Raw genomic sequence first — 19,320 nt, forward strand, 5'->3', positions numbered from 1 at the left:
CTTGTTTTGGAGTCGCGAAAGGTTATTTACGTCATCGTTTACAAATCAACAAATCAGAGGCGATTATTTGAAACAGAGGGAATGTTCATTAGATATTATTCCTAGCCAGTCAATATCAAAAAAATATTGACCGGTCAATATTTTTCGGACGAGCTAATATTACAATTAATGACTACTCGTCTATATAGAGTTATATAGTGAGAATATTCTACTGAATATAACAATATTTTTTATTTTTGTTTAGATTTATTAATCGATGTATGATTGTAATCAAATACATGTTTGTTTTCCTATCAAATCACTAAAATCGTTATTAATAAAAAAAGCTTTTTGAAAAAAACAAAAACATTTTGGGCATGTTTGCGTGAGCTGCAAACTTTCGATTTCATCTAATGGGAATACAAACTGATAGGAAGATTTATTGTTATCGTGGATTCAACTTCTGGAGGCCAAAAAAATAAACAAATACATCAACAACTTTATTTGGGCAAAACCCTGGAGACTTCAAAAGTCCAAAACTGTTGGTGCGATTCAGATGTCCTTATAAACAACAATTTTTCATATTTGTTGGAAAAAATTCCATTTAATTTTTAAAGTTCTTTTAATTTCATAAAACAAAACATTTCATCAATCATTATTGAATTATTAATAGTTTTGTCTGCATATTAAAAAACTTATTTACGACGACTTAAACATAAAATTTTAGAGAGAAAATTGCTGCATTTCAGTTTCAAGTACATGTATATCGAGAAATTTGACAGTGCCTAAGAAATCAATTTTTCTACAATTATTTTATTCTAAAACAATTTTTGCATTATATCTAATTTTTATATTAGAAATACTCCTTTCGTAATGGATATTATTTTTGAATGTCCATAAATTTTCTATACCTATGTTTTAAATTGAATGTTTTTACCGATTGAATTTTCTCTCTGAAAATGTCTATATATAAAACATTGTTTCCATAGCTAATACCTGCATGTATAGTATGAATTCAGTGGGTTTTTTTATCGCTTGAACATTTGTTTGGTGTGTTTTATTTTCTTTGTATTGTATTTTAATAAACCCAAATTTATTTATCTGACTTGTGTTGAAAGCCTCTCTACCATGTTTTTCATTACTAATACAACGTGTATTGCAGCTGATTTTGCAGAAGGACCTAATGTACATTTAAATTCCATCACTCCCCCGTTATCAATCAAGCACCATTAAAGTGGACCCAGATATTCTATAGCAACATGACGTTATCATCCTCATTTTATAAGATGTTGATGAGTTTAATGATGGGGATGTGAACGGCTTGTTAGTTCACATTTATTTACTGATTGATTAATACTACTCTAGATTATTGCTTGATAATACTGCTGAAATTTGGCTAAAGCTCAACATGATAGGGCATACTCTAAAACCTGGCCTGGCCTGGCTTGGCCCCATTGGCCTGGCCTGGCCTCAAAGTTGGCCTGGCCTCATTTTTGGCCTCAAAATTGGCCTGGCCCCAAATTTTGGCCTGGCCTCAAAAATTGGCCTGGCCTCTAACTTGGCCTCTTCAAAAATTTTTGGCCTCAAAATTTTAAAATTTCTTTTTTTCTCCTTTTCTTACATTTAGATTGAATTTTTATTGATTTTTTTTAGAAATTGAATATTTTAAAGGAATAATCATATGAAAAAATATATAAGACAAGATGACCGATTTTTCAAGTTGAATAACTTTAATCCATGTCTAAACACACAAAAAATACCTATGACATGCATGTACAGCACTGCTCTTATTATAAGGAATAGATTTTGCAAATACTAAAGCGATTAAGTTGCCACTCCCATCTCCCATTTTAAATTTAAACATCATTTTAAGAGACTGACCTGATTGATATCCAAAACATTTGTAAACTCGTACATAGCATTTAATTGTTATCACTGTGTAATGCACTTTAAAATTTGCTGTTTGTTTACATTACCTGTCAACACCAATCGAGCCCAAATCCCCCCCCCCCCCCCCAGCAGCAATTCTGTCCCTAATCTGCAACATTAAGGTCAGATTCATTGCCTATCCTGTCGTTTAACATTTCACATGTCTAATTTAATTAATGGCATTTGTGAACGACTGCAACATTGCATCCTTCGATAGCTTGACTCAGTGATGTTCATTAATCATCACCTCCTGATTATAGAATAGAGTTTCTTGTATGTGTTGCTTGTATATTTAGGAAATAATTGTTCTCCTATGGGGAATTGTCATTATCAGAATTTTAACAAAGCAGAACATTTTGTGATTTTTGATGTTGGTTAGAATAAACAAATATTGGCCTTCTCCCATTACTTTTTTCTCAAACAAGTCATTGGTAAAAGAAGAGTTACATAGATATTGTCCAATCCTGAGAGCATTTTATCTAAATACATTGCAAAAACATGCCATGGTTATACATTGGCAGGGCAAAATCATATTCTTAAGTTCTTAAGAATTTAAATCAGACTGAATAAAAATCTGTTAGAATTGATTACTCAACATACTTGTAGTCATAGATATATATTGTTAGTACTATATTTTCAATTGTATCTATTATTATTAATACACTATCACTTTAAGACACTATAGCCACCAAACAGGATGTTTAATGTGCATTGAAAATAAATCAATAAAAAATTCATAAAAACATCAAATATGTAAAGAAAATATAAAAATAAATTTGAGGCCAAAAATTTTTGTAGAAGCCAAATTTGAGGCCAGGCCAATTTTTGAGGCCAGGCCAAAATTTGGGGCCAGGCCAATTTTGAGGCCAAAAGTGAGGCCAGGCCAACTTTGAGGCCAGGCCAGGCCAATGGGGCCAAGCCAGGCCAGGCCAGGTTTTAGAGTATGCCACATGATAGAATCCTTTGGTAAAACAGTAATACCGGTAATAAGTGAGATTTTTTGAAATTTTTGATAAGAGGAAGAGACTACCATTTTAACCTCTTAGATTCAACAAACCTAGATTCATATCAAAAAGATGTCTACATCTGTTTTAATTTACAAACTATTTAAGGTTAATAACCTCTTTACTTACATGTACTTATATAAGTACTTTTTAAAGTATTATATATACATGTATTTACTTTATAAGCTTTAAAACTTATTAGTGTACAAGTATACTATAGGTGTGAATACATTTCAGGTTGTAAAAGAGACTGACTGAAGAGTTTGCTCCTTTAGCAGATTGCTACTCAAGCGAACTGATTTACATTACAAAGCAAGCAACTGTTACAGATTCGAAAACAATAAACTCCTATACGTTACGTCATCGCGATACTCAATAAAACAACATGACAGCGCTTCCTTCGACACTCACCCCAAGCGTTGTCATATAGATGATCTGATAGAATCGCCTCACAGAATACGGAGGTCAAAAGAAGAACTCTCCTTGATTCAAGTGAGTGGTTTTTGGATTTTTTTATTAAGCAGATCTAGCTAAACCCAAGGTGACAATTTTTACAAATGCTTGCAGTCTGTGATTCCATTTATATGATATACGTGCGTAGAGTTGTTTGCTACTAGTATTGGAATTCTCAGGTCTTAAACGTGCTTTGTTAAACTTTGTTAAAACTTTTGGTTGGTGGTTGTTTTAGTTGATTTATGTGTACTTTCTAGTTGTGTTATAAATGTTTTGAGAGTGGATCATTCATCATGTTACTTGCTCTGTCTTTGTGATAGAATTCAATTTGAATGATTCTATTCAGCCATCGCTAATAATGATTAGATAAAACCTGTTATTATGAAATCTAAATAGAAGACACAGTTGCTTATTGCAAGGACACTCGGCATCCCTCTGGAAGCTTTGTATTGCCCAATTCTAAAGGACCCCATAGAACATTAGAACAAAATGCAATGCTGACATATACTAGTAGTTAATAATTTGTGATGAAAACTTGTATGAAAAAAAAACCAAAAAATTAAATGACCCAAATCTAAATTATGATGTTCAACGGGTAGTTTTAGTTTTCTTGCGATTTTGGAAGAAGCCAAGGCGTTCACAACAGACGCATAAATACGTTCTTTTTCAAAGACCGCATAACGTTAGTTACTTTATGAACATCAATGCATTTATTTACGTCATCTTATTAATTGGACAGAAATCTATTTGTTCCACAATATTAACCGTCACTTATTCTAATTGATATCAAAGCAATATACATTATTTACAAGTATATAGCATGTTGAAAAAATCATCGCAAAAAAGAGTTTATCATTAATTTATACATGTATATTCAAGGGTATAAACTTTAATCATTTGTTTTTAAATATTGCTGTAAAATACGTAAGCAATATCCATAACAATGTAGAATAGACATTAAAAAACTCGATCATTTCATGATGAACAAATTAAAAGGTTTTTTTTCTTTTTGCAAAGAAACGCGATGAAAAGCCATTTAAAATTGCCAAGGCAAAAATTAGATATGAATGGACTACTACATTAAGTACGTGTTGAAAAAATGCCAGTAATATTTAAAAACATAAAATACTTCCGACTCCTACTCATAACGGTCGCTGTTTTTTGGATTTTCATCATCAAAACTTTTATTTATCTAGTAAACGCTACAATAAGCAGTTTACTTAATATAATTTGACCTGAATTTAAATTTGTAACTTATTACATGTATCTGCGGATTACATCCTTTTCTGAGTGTGTTTGTGTCCTAGGGGGCATAACGTTATTTGGTTATTTTCAAGTATAAGTAAAAAGAGTTCATATGGAGACTTATTTGATAAGCCTTAAAAAAATAATGTTCAATGCTAAAATAATGTTCTAAACAAACATAGATTTCTTGTAGTTATTTTAAACAAATTATCTAAACTATTACAAGAAAAGAATGTTTTGACGAAAAAGGCCAATTGTTTATACCTTTGTTATTTAAGGAATAAGAAATCATTCTTTGAGTATCATGGGCCGCATGGGCCGTGGTCAAATACAATAAAGCCCGAAGGGCTTTCTGAGTGATTTGACCACGCTCTGACCTAAATTATCACCTCATAATATTCAAAGAAGAATTCCTTATTACTTATATTCATATTATTTCCAATTTGTACACTTTAAAACTAAATTATTTTAAAACCACTATTTTTTATGTAGCACATGCTAATATCAAATCAAATATTTATTATGGTTTTTTAAGGATAATTAAAGAAAATTACTTCAAAGCACTTGATCTGCAACGATTGTATTGCGTTTATTTTAATTCAGTCGTGTATAGCACTTGATCTGCAATATATATATATATATATATATATATATATATATATATATATATATATATATATATATATATATATATATATATAAACTAATTTCATGTGATTGTATGCAGTTCCGAATACAACGCGACTTTGATACTGTATTATCTAAGTTGAATTTTAAAGACAAAAACATTGTGGCGGTAAAGAGATAATTAACGAGCTATTTGTTATATTACAGTAATATCATGTTTATGCATGGATAAACTTAAATATAAATAAACAGATAACTCTTATGAGGAGGTAAAATCTATAAAGGCTATCTTACTTTTGGAAACTTTACGATAAAAATAATTTAAGTTTAACAATATTGTCAATATATCGGGATTGATTCAGAAAATTCAACCCGTCAATTTTAATATTGATAAACCAAACGTCGTGTTCTAATTGGTTAATTAATATTTTTATCAGATATTGGCGTTTCGCGTTTACAAGCGTTTATCCATTAAAATGATAAATCACAGACAGTAAAGAGTCCCCGATGGAACATGTGAAATATTTTCTAAGCGATATTTCTATGACGAGCATAAATTATGTATTTTAATATTTTTAATAGTAAAATGTGATATGACGATCCAATATTTATCAATATTTAGTTCTAGCATGAATTATAGTAGAAATCTTTCTTGTCTGATCAGAGAGCATTGGTTGAATAACACCTCTGCGTTAGGACCAGAGAAATCAAATTGCGATAAACCAGTGGAGAAGAACAAGACGAAATCTCATAGCTAGTAATCATTGGTACAAAGATACATGAGCAAAAGAATCAGAGGCAGATAATGGAAGAGTGCAACTTTCCCCCATATCCTACCGACGGTAAGAGAGAGAGAGAGAGAGAGAGAGAGAGAGAGAGAGAGAGAGAGAGAGAGAGAGAGAGAGAGAGAGAGTTATATAGAACCATTTCTTGGACTTTCTGTAGGACGTAGCTATCTAATTCTTGCGTTAAGTTAAAAATGACGCGGTTTCAAGCGAAATATGCACCGATTGCTTAGCCACACAAATTTTGTTGATTTCAAAGAGCCGTGGCTGACAATGAAATAGACAGGCCAACGTCACATTGCTGTTTAACACAACTACCCAAAGTCCAAGCGCTTGTTAAAATGGTTCTATAATGACAGAGAGAGAATGAAAAAAGATGGGAATAGTGTACTAAAATGTTTTTTAATAATGGTTACCATTTATAATAATTTCAAGATTCCATTAAAATAAGCAATAATGACATAAACAGAAACATCACCTTACATACGAACGGAAAACATAAACTATTCTTCATTTTTCATCTTTTCTTTTTATTTCAAAATTGTAACAGATGCATTTTCTCACAGTTCTTGATGTTTTGTAAAAATTTTGTAAAATATTTTAACAAGACCTTGGACTTTCAGTAGGGCGTAAATTTCCATTCCTTGCGTCAAAACAAATAAAGAACGCGGTTTCAATCGAAATATGCATCGATTGCGTAGTCTTAGCTCAAAAGCCAGAAAAATCTTGTTGATTTCAAAGAGCCATGGCTAAGTGGCCAGCAATGAAATAGACAGGCCTACGTCACATTGCTGTTTGACAAAACTAACCAAAGTCCAAGCTCTTGTTAAAACGGTTCTAATTATAAGTCTACCAACACATGTACATAAAATGTAGATGTTTAAGTTTTATAAACCCCGAGTTTGGGCCTGCGCCGGACATCCTAACCACCGACTTCTTTGTGTACCGTCAAAAACAAATTATAAATTGTTTTGTAATATTATTTTGATCGATGATTTGCTTAAGTTTATTTAATGTTTATGCCAATTTTCACTTAAATTCGTCTATTAGAAAGGGAAATATTTATGTTGCCTCAACCCTCGTATGTGGTTTTTTTTTTCAAAATAAATATTGATTATCAACTTCAGGCACTTCAAGATAATCATAGTTCTTCCGAATGGTTCAGTATAGTAAATTGATGTCAATATTTTCTAATAACATCAATTTATCGACGCTCTAATAGCTATTAATAATTAATTTCCCACGCATGGGGTTCAGTAACAAAATTCGTTTGGAGAAAATGAATGAAATGTTCTAGAGAAAATAGTAATTTTTCAAATATGCGTTAAAAATTAAATGCCTCATAACTTTTAACAGCGCTGAAAACACAAATGGGGTTAATACAACAATTTGACTTGTCAAATTGCTCGTCACGAGACATGATGATGTTATCCAAGTGAAGTAGATTTACATTTATTACACAAAGAAATTTTCATTTTAAAAGAACTTAATTATGTAATCATAGTCTAAATTATCACGATAAAGAATTATTGTATTATCTGCGAGATGATCAAGTACCAAAAAGGTTTATTGTAAATTGTATCCATATTGCTAAAAATTATGTGTTTTCCCTATAGACCGTATATTAATGACTCACAGTAGATTACACTACTCATTTAGGTGAATTATATTGCAACGCTACCTTTGATGGCGTGCAGTGTTGGAACTACTCTCTGGCGGGAACAACAGCCTTCGGGGCGTGTCCAGAAAGCCATCCATTTCATTATATGTTTAATGATCCAAAAGGTGAGCAAAATCGGCTTATAGAACATTACTTAAAAGTATATGAAGTTTTCGTGCTTATTTAGAAAATACATACTGTTCTCAAATCAGTCCACGAAATAAACAGGTTTTTAAAGCTATTGATAATTACAAAAGCTCTAGAAGCGGTCTTAAAATAAAGCATGAAATATTTCATGGTTTACAGGTTATTCCTACAGAAAATGTGAAACTAACGGTCATTGGTGGAACAATAGCAATGCTGGAACTCATCAATTCACCAAATCGAATTATGTCCCCTGTCTTTCTCCAAGTACCATTAAACAATTTGAAAGTGATGTACGTCAAACCTATTTAAAAGACTTGTCAATGGATTATTTAATACATGTATATATTTTACATCAACTTGAAATGTCGATTTATTTAATTTGAGGTTGAAGTTAAAAAAAAACCACCTGTTTTTTTTACTGTGAAAGGACAAACAATATATATATTCTAATATATGGTTTAGATACAGTAGATAGTAGAATGCTATAATGTTGGGTAATTCAACATAGATGGGGTAAATTTTAAATATAATAATAAATTACACAGTTTTCTTTAATTTTCGTTAACCGTAGAAATCGATTATCTATAGTATTTTATGTTTCTTTGATATAAAAACACAACAATGAACAATGATGACGTTTTTTACGTTTTAATTTTAGAGCACGCACGTACCGATAATAACGTATATCTATATCAGTGGGTACGCATTGTCCGTATTGCTTCTTGTAATTGCATTGATCATCTTTGGAAAATTCAGGTAAGTATACTAGTCAATTTATCATGAGCAGAAATCAAAGAAAGAAAAAGATGCATGTACAGTATATTAACTTTCTTTCTCACCTGGCCCAATGAGTTTTTTAACCGTTTAGGTATTGTGCGATTCATGCTGGCTGAAAACGGTCCACTTTATGGATTCGATAAGAAAGATGCAGCTATTGTAAATAGAGTAGAATCTCGCTATCAACTCAGCGAAGCTTTATTGGAGTTTGAATTTTCAGAATGACATGCCCTATTATATTATATATACATCTACAATATATTACTTCAGTATTTTGAAGAAAAAAAATATCAGGGACATAAGAGAAATGTTAATTGAAACACTTATATTTCCATGAGAAGGTTGTAGCATGTTATGGAAAACATTCTCATTAAAATTAAATTTTTATAGCGATTTTCTGTTGTTCATTTTAAACTGTGTAGCCACTTTCTAGAATATCGTCCATGATAGAATTCAAATTTCTCATCCCATTTACATTTTGTCAACTGTAGATGTAGCTTAGACAGACGTGTTTGTTTCCTTGGATCCTCTTGTTCATAAAATATAAAAACCTGACATATTTCAGACAACTGTGGTGCAAACGTGTCTTTATCCATTCCAACTTGTTCTCATCATATATCCTGAATGGATTTGTATGGATTGCAGTATTCACCATACTGACGGTTCACCCCCAAGGCTTTTCGGTAAATATGTGACTGTTTAAACATCTACAGTAATATATATTGCATACATTTGATATACATATATTTGCTTGCAATAGTTTTCCTATCCATAAGACCTTTTCTGCCTTTGAATCAAACTGTATTTCCAGAATGCGTTGCCTTTCGTTGGTTTGTACACCATGACGTGTTGTTATGGCTGGATGCTGGCCGAGGGGATGTTCCTGCACTTCTGTGTGGCGAACGCGTTTTCTAATAAGAAAAATCTGATGATAGCGTGCTGCATCGTTGGCTGGGGTAATTATTCAACTCCATAGCAAACAAAACTTATAAATTAGAATGAACAAAAATAAATAACCAACAAATAAAAATTCTTTTGGAAAAGACTAAAAGGACTTGCAAATAATTTTGTTCTAGTCATAACTTTGGAGTAGTGCTTGAAAGGAATATATTTCCTAATGTCCTCACTCTCTAAGAAAAGAAAAACGGAATGAAATAGAAACAAAGTGTATCATTTAATAGCTAACTACATATGTATATATTGCAGAAAAATTGAGTCTGAACTCATTGTCAGCAAAATAATAGATAGTCACGTGTTCAATAGAAGGCCTTTCTTTGTAATGGTATAAATTATACTAAATACCCAAACCAATCAATGTAAATAAACAAAAAGAAAGTTTATGATCGTTAATTTATTGAATATGCATAATTCAAGCAGGTAATTGACCTTAGCTTTGGTAAAGATTAGGGTCCTCAGACCTCCAGTTCGAAAACAACGCCTATACTTATAACATTTTACTTTGATTGAATAAATGAAAAGTTATTTAGAAATATTTTAAAACCTCTTTTGTTTGATATGGGCCCTGAAGCGTATACTTTCCTTGGTAGTTGTCTTTGTAGCCAGAAAATAAAAAATTACTTTCTCTTTTAATCTTAATGAAAATAATTTTTCCTATCTTAACATTAGACATATACTTTATTAGTTGATAAATGTAACGATGAGAAGATTTCTTTAAAATTAGCCTTTTACAGCTTTTAATATAACAAGCACTTCTTAAATTTTTACAACTCTCTTCACCTGAATTTCAGTTTGTCCTGCCATTTCAACGGGGACGTACTATGTTGCAATGCTTGTGGAGGGAGAAAGATCAAATATCAAGTAATTCTAAATTTGATCGAAATATGGCTCATATAATTATTCATCGTTAATGAGATTTTTCATTTGAAAATCTTGACAAACAGAAACAAGTTAATAAAAGGTTTGTTCATTCATTTACCTATACGTAAAAGACATTGGTAGAAAAAAATCTATTCAGTTTTTGAAAAGAAGCACAGAATTATATGTTAATCCGTGTGCGCGTGTGTTAGAATTTGACGGAAAACGTTCTAACCTATTACCATATTTTTTTATTTCTAGTTATTTGCCGAAAAATATGGACTATATCTGGATTGTACTTATTCCTATCATCCTTTTTCAGCTGGTAGGTCCACGTTCCCCCCAAAGTATGTTATTTTGTTTGCGAACTTATAGGTATCCCGTCCGACGTTCTGTATACCAAACTAGGAAACCATCAAGTGTAGATGTTAATGGAGCAATTGTCTTGATGTCGAGACAAAATAAATGTTAAAAATTTTTTTAAATGAATTTCGCAGATCATTTTAAACTTGACTTTTTACGTTGACAGAATATTGAAGGACAATATATGATAATTGGTACAATGCCCGAACAAAAAGATGTACTGTACAAGTAGCGAAATTCACAGCATAATATAAAAAGATACGAAATTGTAGCATGAAAACTACCTTTGGATTAATTGGTGCATTAGAGAACAAAACATTGAACTTTGGTGAAGCATAAATAAATTTTTGAATGAAAAATTAAGATACAATTATGAAAGCGGCATCAGGGTGGTATTCGAATGGAAGTGAACAAATATGTTGCCTTTTTCATATTAAAACAATTTCGTTTTTAACAATTTTGTACTATTATTTGTTATTCAGACTCTGTTGAGTATCAATGTTGTCAACACATTACAGTTAAACATCATATTCCTCATCAACATCATAAGAATACTGCGATCTAAAGTACAAAGAGTGGAAAATAGGAACTCATCGCGATACAGGTAAGAACAGGGTTACATACATTTATCATAGTTTCCAAATCATTCAAATACAATGTACAATAGCATTGTCGAGTATATTTGTTTATTTCAGCTGTTGTATTTTTTTGTACGTTATGCTTACTTGTGTTTTGGGTTTTGTTTTTGGTAGAAAAATTGCCCGCGCCATCTTAATTCTGATACCTCTCCTGGGGTTGCAAAACCTTACCATGGCAGTGAAGTTTGACTCGGTCTATTATAGATACTTCGCCGCAGTCATGTCATCTTACCAGGTGTGTCCTTTATGAACAATGAAATATCATAACAATGAATATTGGTACATGTGTACATCTTGTTTGGTGTTTACACAGACTGACCATATTTGGTAATTAGGTGTCACGTGGTTTTGCCTGTTTTTGGTCACCGTTTGTGTTTTCTGTCGATTATAACAGAATGGTTCTTTAAATTTAATGAACAAAATGAATTTAGAGCATACGTCGGATATTTCCTTTAACAAGACATTCTATTTTGTATCTGTTTTACCATTTGTGACAACACCAATGTTACTTTGCTGTCTGTTTTAGGGAGCTGTTGTTGCCGTTTTGTTCTGTTTCCTAAACAAAGAGGTAAATTGTTTATTTTACGCATTTTAAACATTGAGCCCTTGTTATCATTCAATATTTCACAATTCATAAATGTATGTTTTTTTCTTATAATAAATATTGCAACACGATTTTTTTTTAATATTGAAACTTATTAAGTATATCTAAATACGCTACAAATAGCTACGATTAATCTGCCCCGAGTATTCTACGAGTTAATGTAATTGTTTCTCGAGTATTCCTCGGGTGTCCTCCAAGTGAACGGGAATGTAGTTTGATTTGATGCTACATGTAATACAATACGAAAACAGGCGATCGAGGGCGAGTGCAATACGAGAATTTTTCGAGTGATATACGAGTTAGTACGAAAATACGAGACTAGTTATTGTTTCGCAATATAGTATTTCTTCTTTTGATTACTAAGTTACATCGTTCACTAATTATGTAAGTTTATTACAGAACCTTGTCTTTCGAGATTTTACGTACAGTAATTTCTTCATCCTTAAAAAAAATGTTGTTCTTCATTGATAATCTTATTCATGGAACAAATCGAACATTACTGCTGCCGCTTTCATGATTATTCAAACAATTCATGAACCAAAACAATATCACGATCTTCGTAAAAATTGCCACAGTTATCCAGCCCTGTCTCACGCCACAACGGTTTCACTTTTATAATGAACCAGTGCCATTGATGAAGACTATCACGAAGTATAAGCACATATTTCATTTCAAAAATTCTATGATTTCCACAAATAATTTCCGGATTTGCGAGTTATCGTACCTTGCTGTGGATAGGGCACCTTAAATATTTATAAGGATTTCCATAATCCTCAGTCTCGAAATCATACTTGCATACACCTTTATTTTTATGATAAACGTTGGTTTTGTAGGTTTTAAGAGTTATGAGCAATAGGATTATCACTTGGAGAGGACTCTCTGCAAATTTCTCGATGGGAACAGAAAAAGTTCCTATGATGTTCAACATAGGAAGGAGTAGTGGCAATCAGATTCCTAGCCCCGAAAAACTGGAACCAGACCCTCTCCTGTAATGACACTATTGTAAATCATGTTGTCACCTCTTCAACCGAACCACGGCCTCTACGAATAGCAAAGGGCCACACTGTTTCCTACTGGACTTTTGTTCGAGGATGATCTCGGCTGTCTGAGGCATTACATATTTTCTGCTGTAATATTGAAAGCTGTCTGTCCGCAACCCATTTTTAAGGTCTTCCGTTTCCAACGGAAGACCTTTCTATTATTGTGCGGGTTAAGATTATTCTTATTTTTCTTTTTTTTTTTTTCTTCCTAGACGCGAACTTTGAGGCTTCATATCTTGCTCATTTCTGAACGGATTTTGCTCAAATTTTCAGGGCTAATGGACTTTACAAAACACTATATTCATCAATTCATAAAAGTTAGAATTCCCTTTCCGTTAACGAGTTATTTCCCTTTTAAAATTTTTTAGGGCCTTTGGTTTCCAGACAAAGGCTCCGAGACTATGATAGCAGGGAATGGGAATCCAACGAATTTGAATAACAAAGACATTGAAGTTGTATACATCGGTTTTTGTTTTTGGATTACGTTCCTTATTTAGGAAAAGGTATGGGGTCAAAAAACAGGATTCCAAAAAGTGCAAAAATTTAGACATATTTTCCTTTATATCTTTTTAACGAAAAATATTTTGTTAAGACATGTAGAATAAAAGTTGTGCAGAATATCAAGGGCTTTCATTTAACACCAATAAAAAAGGGCTGGCCCCTTAAATTAAGGGCCAATAGCCCCTAAAAGTTTTTGCTTAATAACTCAAAAACGGTTTGGATTTTGATATGGATGTCGCTGGAAAAGTTGTTTGTTGGGATCTCATAAAGGTCGTAACAATTTTTTTTTGTAAGTGAGTTGTGTAGTATGAGTGTAAAAAGCTTTACATGTTGACATGTACCTGTTTTCATTTGACAAGTTAACGAAAGTCTTTGTGCGTACAACTGGCATTAAGTTGCCGCAGAAAGTATGCTGGTTTATACAGGAGGCATTAATTTATAAGAATTTTTTTTTGTTGGAGTACATGCTTTTTTTTAGGAGTTTAAGTCATTGTTGTTAAGTTCTTATAGTGCACAATCATTAAAAACGGCAATTGGAAAACAAAACATTCTTTTTCTTTTCTTTTTAACCACAAAATATGGAATTAAAAAACTCTATGCATTACATTTTATTTATTAACTCCATGCATTTAAAATCTACCTTGAATCAGAGCTGTGTGTGTGTGTACCATTACGTAAGCTCTCCCTCGCCCGCGGCCGAGAAAATCGGTCACCATGCTCGCGGCTGGACTACCTAGCGGTCAGCGGTTATCTAATACACGAGAGTTGCGTCTCTCATATATGAGTTTATTTAGCCGCGAACTCAAGAATTGTTTTAGTTTTGATTACAGAAAATCTTTTGTGGATTAAACGATTGGATGTCAAGTAAGAAATAGTTCATTTAATTAATAAAAGCAATGTCATTCTCTAAAGCAATAACAGACATAGATCAATTGTGGGGTTTAAGTTTAAAATATATAACTTCTATTTGATAGAGTAAGGTCATTATATTGCAAACTTTTCAAATCTTCCTTGGTTGTGAGCTGTGCGTTGTACCTTTACGAAATATATTCTTTGCCCACGGCCGAGGAGATCAGCTACGGCTGCATTACCTAGCGGTAAGCGGTTATTTAATACACAAGATTCGCACACCGCGACTTACACTTACATGCATATGAACGTGTTTGAGTTAATATAGCCGTATATACAAGAACTGTTTTAATTTTATGTTATAAAAGTTTGTCCTACTTGTATATATTTCATTAAATATTTGAGAGTAAATGAATATTAATGAACGATATTACTCCAAATCGGAAAAATCGTTAGACATAAACTAATTGTTGGTTTGTTTATGTAAACTACTTTAAAAACTGTACAATTAATGTTTTAAATCAACACCCCCCCCCCCCTCAAATATTAAACATTTAAATGATGATAATCCCTCGCACATGGCTGAGGAGATCCGGCGCGAGTGGATAAGTGATCCGCGGTCGGTTCGTGTTCTTCTACATGTACCTTATGACGCGTTTATGTTTCATATTTTGCACGAACACAACTATATTTTATTATGTTTTCAACTATTATATTGGTTTAAGATGAAAAGATAAATTTATTTTACTTGTACAGTTGATTAAGCATTGATTTATACGATAGCGTATAAGGTAGTTTAAAAATCAAATCAAATTATAATCAAAGTTCCATGTTACATGTTTGCGGTAGGTGCTAGCACGATAAAGGAATGCCCTGAATTGAGGCATTCGATGATTATTTTAAAAAATATTCACATGAGTTTAAACAACTTTAGATTAGATTCTATCGGTCACATATTAATCACTACTGTAGTTTCATTGTGGAAGCGAACTCATTGCTGCCTCCCCCCTCCTCCCGCCCCGCTGACTGGTTCTTTTTTAATTGGAGAAAAGATAGCAAGATCTGTCGAAAATCATTTTTGGTGGATTCTTATGTGTAACATTTTGTTTCACTTTCCCACCCCTTTGTTTATTCGGCCAGTCTGTGTTAATTCAATTGCCGCATGCGACCGAGAATCTTGTGTCGCTTCAGCGCACACAGCTCAGAAAATTTATAGCCCCAGGTCATCAATTGTTATGTAATTGAGTAACAGTTGGAAGGGTGATTTTACTACATAAAATAATAAAATCATAATATAATCTATTTGAATTGAGTACCATGCGTATAGATTCCCATAATAATTAATTTTTTTTATTACCTTTCTATGCTTACATTAAATTTTGTTCAAATAATTAATAAATTTTCTATCATTTAAATTGTGTGCTTCATCAAATACGTATTCCGATTACCTTGAAGTCATTAATTTTCCATTGGCTTTTGACAAAAGAGAGACGCCTGACCATCCAATGAAAACAAATACACAGAGTTTGATTGACAGGTTTACCCAGGTGCAGGTCTCACCCGATGTCCGAGGTTATGTGTGCTGCTTGTACACAGCCGAATGGTCTCAGTAAGAGTTATCGATATAAATAAATAATAAAAATACATGCTTATCAAAACATGATCGTGCAAGTTAAAGTTGATTTAGGTTTGTTCCAATAGATATCATGTTTCACTAACTGTATTTAATATTTTTTATGTATAGCGAATTTAAATATTGTTTCAGTACTGAAACATCGCATGAAAACGTTAAATATACATGTAATTATCTGTTACTAGTCGTCTTTTAATATATATACCTTTCTTTTGTTTGTTAAAAATTCGCTCAATTTTGTTAAAGTAATGTAAAACACGGGCGCCATTTTGAAACAATTAACTTGTCAGAGAATTCCGAATGAAATCTGATGAACGTTTCACACGGTTCTCGCACGCTTTGCTCGAAACGATTTACACGCTTTGCCCGAAACGCTAAACGGTTTACATGAAACTCTAAAAGGTTTACACGAAACGTTTCTCGCACGTAGGCCGCACGCTTTTTTGGTGTAGTAGTACGTTTTAGGGTCTGTAAATTTTGTCAGCACGCAATTCTAAACTTGCACATAGTCTTCAAAAATTTAGAAATATTTTAATATAGAAGTTATCTTTGAGAAAGGTTTACGTGTTTTGTAGGCGGGTTCAGTTTAAAAAAGAAATACAATTCCTGACATGAATCATGAGTACATACTGTTTATAACAATGCTTGCTACCCTTGAAAATTTAACTCGCCATTAAACATCTCACTTTTTAAAGAACGTTTGAAACGATTACATAAACTCTGCTCGACAAATAGTTTTCCTAAAATATTTTCTTCCTTTCTTTGTTTCAAAACACGTTTTATATACAGGCTTTCAATCACAACACGTTTTTATAACAAAAGCAGAACTGAAAGTATAGTCATTATAATCGTTTGACACCATATAACATATATTTTCAACTCGCAGCAACAACGGAAGACCTACTCGGGGCTTTGCCACGAGCTGTGCTCTAGTTCAAGTTTTCTGTTTTATCTTCGAAGAAGAGCGAGTCGTCAACCGTGTCTAGAGAATATAAAGTCATTAGCAGATAAACGGCTCAGAATCATGAGATCTACGATAATGCTGATCACATGTTATCATTATACTTTTCCATTGAAAATTTTATACTTTTTTTTAAGAATAAAGTCGTGTTTTAGAAAAGATTTTGTTTGTACTGTCTGAAGTCACGACCCAGAGTCCGTATAGATGAAAGAGAACTCAATATGTAACGAGGGGGAGGTGAATTTGAACTGTCAAACATTAAATAAGTCGAACATTTATTAAAAAAAAAAATTTGGAGGGGGGGGGGGTAATAATTATATATTTGGGATGTGTTTCACGCTCCCTCTTTTGCAATTGGATGCTATCCTTACCAATCATATACTAGTATGCTGAAGGAATATGTAAAATTGCATTATTTTGTTTTAGTGAAACAGCTTCTGGTTCATTAGAAAGTGTGAAAATGCAATCAATCCATGCTTAGCTCATAAAACGTCAATAATAAGCAATAACAATTAACCAATTTTTTTTATCAAATGCATCGTCGAATGAATCTTTGAAAATAGCCTTCAATTAATATTAAACCTTAGTCACAACTGTTCGTACGTGCTTCTACGGATGGTCTACGGGCGGATTTTACTGAAAATCTTGCGAGACACGAAAGTGCATCTTACGGTTTTGGAAGGACGTACGCTTCCCTTAAGCAATGGCTTCTTGATACTTGGTTTCCTTACATCTGAACATATAATTCTTGTCCTCCATTGTATTATTTCATTGTTAACTATATGATTTTAATTTGTACAGTTTCGTCTGTTGGAATCAGACCTTTTGGTGATGATACACCCCAAACAATAGATAAATGTCCGAAAACGCGTGTTGGCTTGTTGGAGGTTTCATGAGACTGGGTCAAACAATAGAATAATCTCAGGGTTGGAATAGTATTAATGCCGTTCGGAAGAGAGCGAGCGTAATAGTTTTGTTATGGTTTTTTTTTAGTTGGGTGAGGACTGGGGAGGGGAGCTAACCAAAGATTCACTATTAAAATCAAACAGTTTATAATGTTAATATTAGACTTAATTTTTGTGATACTTTTTTAACATGAATAGCGACACGTGATAATTTTCATTGTATGTTCATTTTTAATTAAAACATAACTTGTCCGTAATTGAAATAAATAAAATAGTATAAACAGTGATACAATGTGAAGCAGTGTTGTTGCAATAGGTACATCTGGAAATATTCCTTATATTGTTTAAGGTTTAAGTAAGTATAATATAACACTAACTGATATATACCCAATTCAAGTATAACATTTCCATTCAACCAGACGCAACAATAACAAAAACGCGAATCAAGCATCGCAAGAAGACCAACAATGAGAGGCCATGAAATCAAATGCTACGATTACTTACACTTTTTTCAAAAATTATACGTGAATGTTGAAATCATCATAATCTCATCAAAAATTCATAAAATTTCATTCGTTGTTTTCTTGGACGGAGGGTCAAAAAAGTATAGCAAACGCAAAAAGTTGTTCCCAAAAAATTATAGCATTAACCTAAACAAATGGTAGCTCCTTTTCTTATAACAACACTGTTCATTTAAGTTTGGTTACTAGTATGCTTTTCGGGGGAAATTGACAAGATTTTCCACAATAACTCAGAACTAACTTTTCTGAAATATTTAGCCTCCCTTATCCCCTTTGAAGTCCCGCATTTACAAACATACACAAAAGTACCCAAATCAATATAGCTTGTGATCCAAATCAACCATATTTTCGATTAGAACTTCCATACAGTGATGCCGCGATGAGTACAGATCTGCTACTGGGGTTTTACGCGCTGCGGGTTTCTGTAACAGTTGGAGTTTCAGCTAGAGTAGCGATCAGCAAATGGAACAAACTCTAAATATATTTTAACCAATTAACTGCTATATACTAAAGAAATATTTCAAATTTGAATGTTTTCTCTATATCTTTTATAAAGCTCTATATCTTCTTCTTACGGTGATTGCCACGACTACCGAGTCGTCTCAAAGTATTAAGGATGACATGCCTTATTATAAATATTTTAAAATTCCATTCACACATGTTGTAAAATAAAGTGTCAAAAATAACAGGAGTCGATTAAAACTGTAAATTGAATTTTTTATTTTTTTTTTTTTTTTTTTTTTTTTTACATTTTTTTGAGAAGCTTTCACTTTCTTTAAAGAAAATTATCGTTAATATCTTAACTTCTAAAGCTAAAGCGATTTTCTGGGGTTTTTTTTAAGCCGAGTAGCCACTTACTAGAATATCGTCCATGATAGAAATTC

The 19,320-nt window shown here is 32.5% G+C and overlaps 1 protein-coding gene across 1 annotated transcript; it reads left to right on the forward strand.

Annotated features, from left to right (window-relative positions):
* Positions 1–3,234: 3,234 nt before the first annotated feature.
* Positions 3,235–13,569, forward strand: LOC105329632 (calcitonin gene-related peptide type 1 receptor). The gene is made up of 13 exons (XM_066085747.1): positions 3,235–3,404; positions 5,902–6,079; positions 7,682–7,807; positions 7,989–8,119; positions 8,488–8,585; positions 9,172–9,289; positions 9,418–9,562; positions 10,355–10,424; positions 10,683–10,746; positions 11,303–11,388; positions 11,537–11,657; positions 11,949–11,990; positions 12,860–13,569. Exons 2-13 carry the CDS (start codon positions 6,043–6,045, stop codon positions 13,016–13,018), a joined length of 1,197 nt encoding a protein of 398 aa, XP_065941819.1. The 5' UTR covers positions 3,235–3,404; positions 5,902–6,042; the 3' UTR covers positions 13,019–13,569.
* The last annotated feature ends 5,751 nt before the right edge of the window (positions 13,570–19,320 follow it).

This window comes from Magallana gigas, chromosome 5, assembly GCF_963853765.1.
Source record: "Magallana gigas chromosome 5, xbMagGiga1.1, whole genome shotgun sequence".
Classification (NCBI taxonomy): Eukaryota; Metazoa; Mollusca; class Bivalvia; order Ostreida; family Ostreidae; genus Magallana; species Magallana gigas.

Bases quoted from the DNA above. Each gene is read 5' to 3' on its own strand.
- LOC105329632 (XM_066085747.1), top strand. From the start codon at position 6,043: ATGGAAGAGTGCAACTTTCCCCCATATCCTACCGACG. The intron at 8,120-8,487 runs GTACGTCAAACC...TTTTAATTTTAG, and splicing joins TTAAACAATTTGAAAGTGAT to AGCACGCACGTACCGATAAT. The intron at 8,586-9,171 runs GTAAGTATACTA...GACATATTTCAG, and splicing joins ATCATCTTTGGAAAATTCAG to ACAACTGTGGTGCAAACGTG.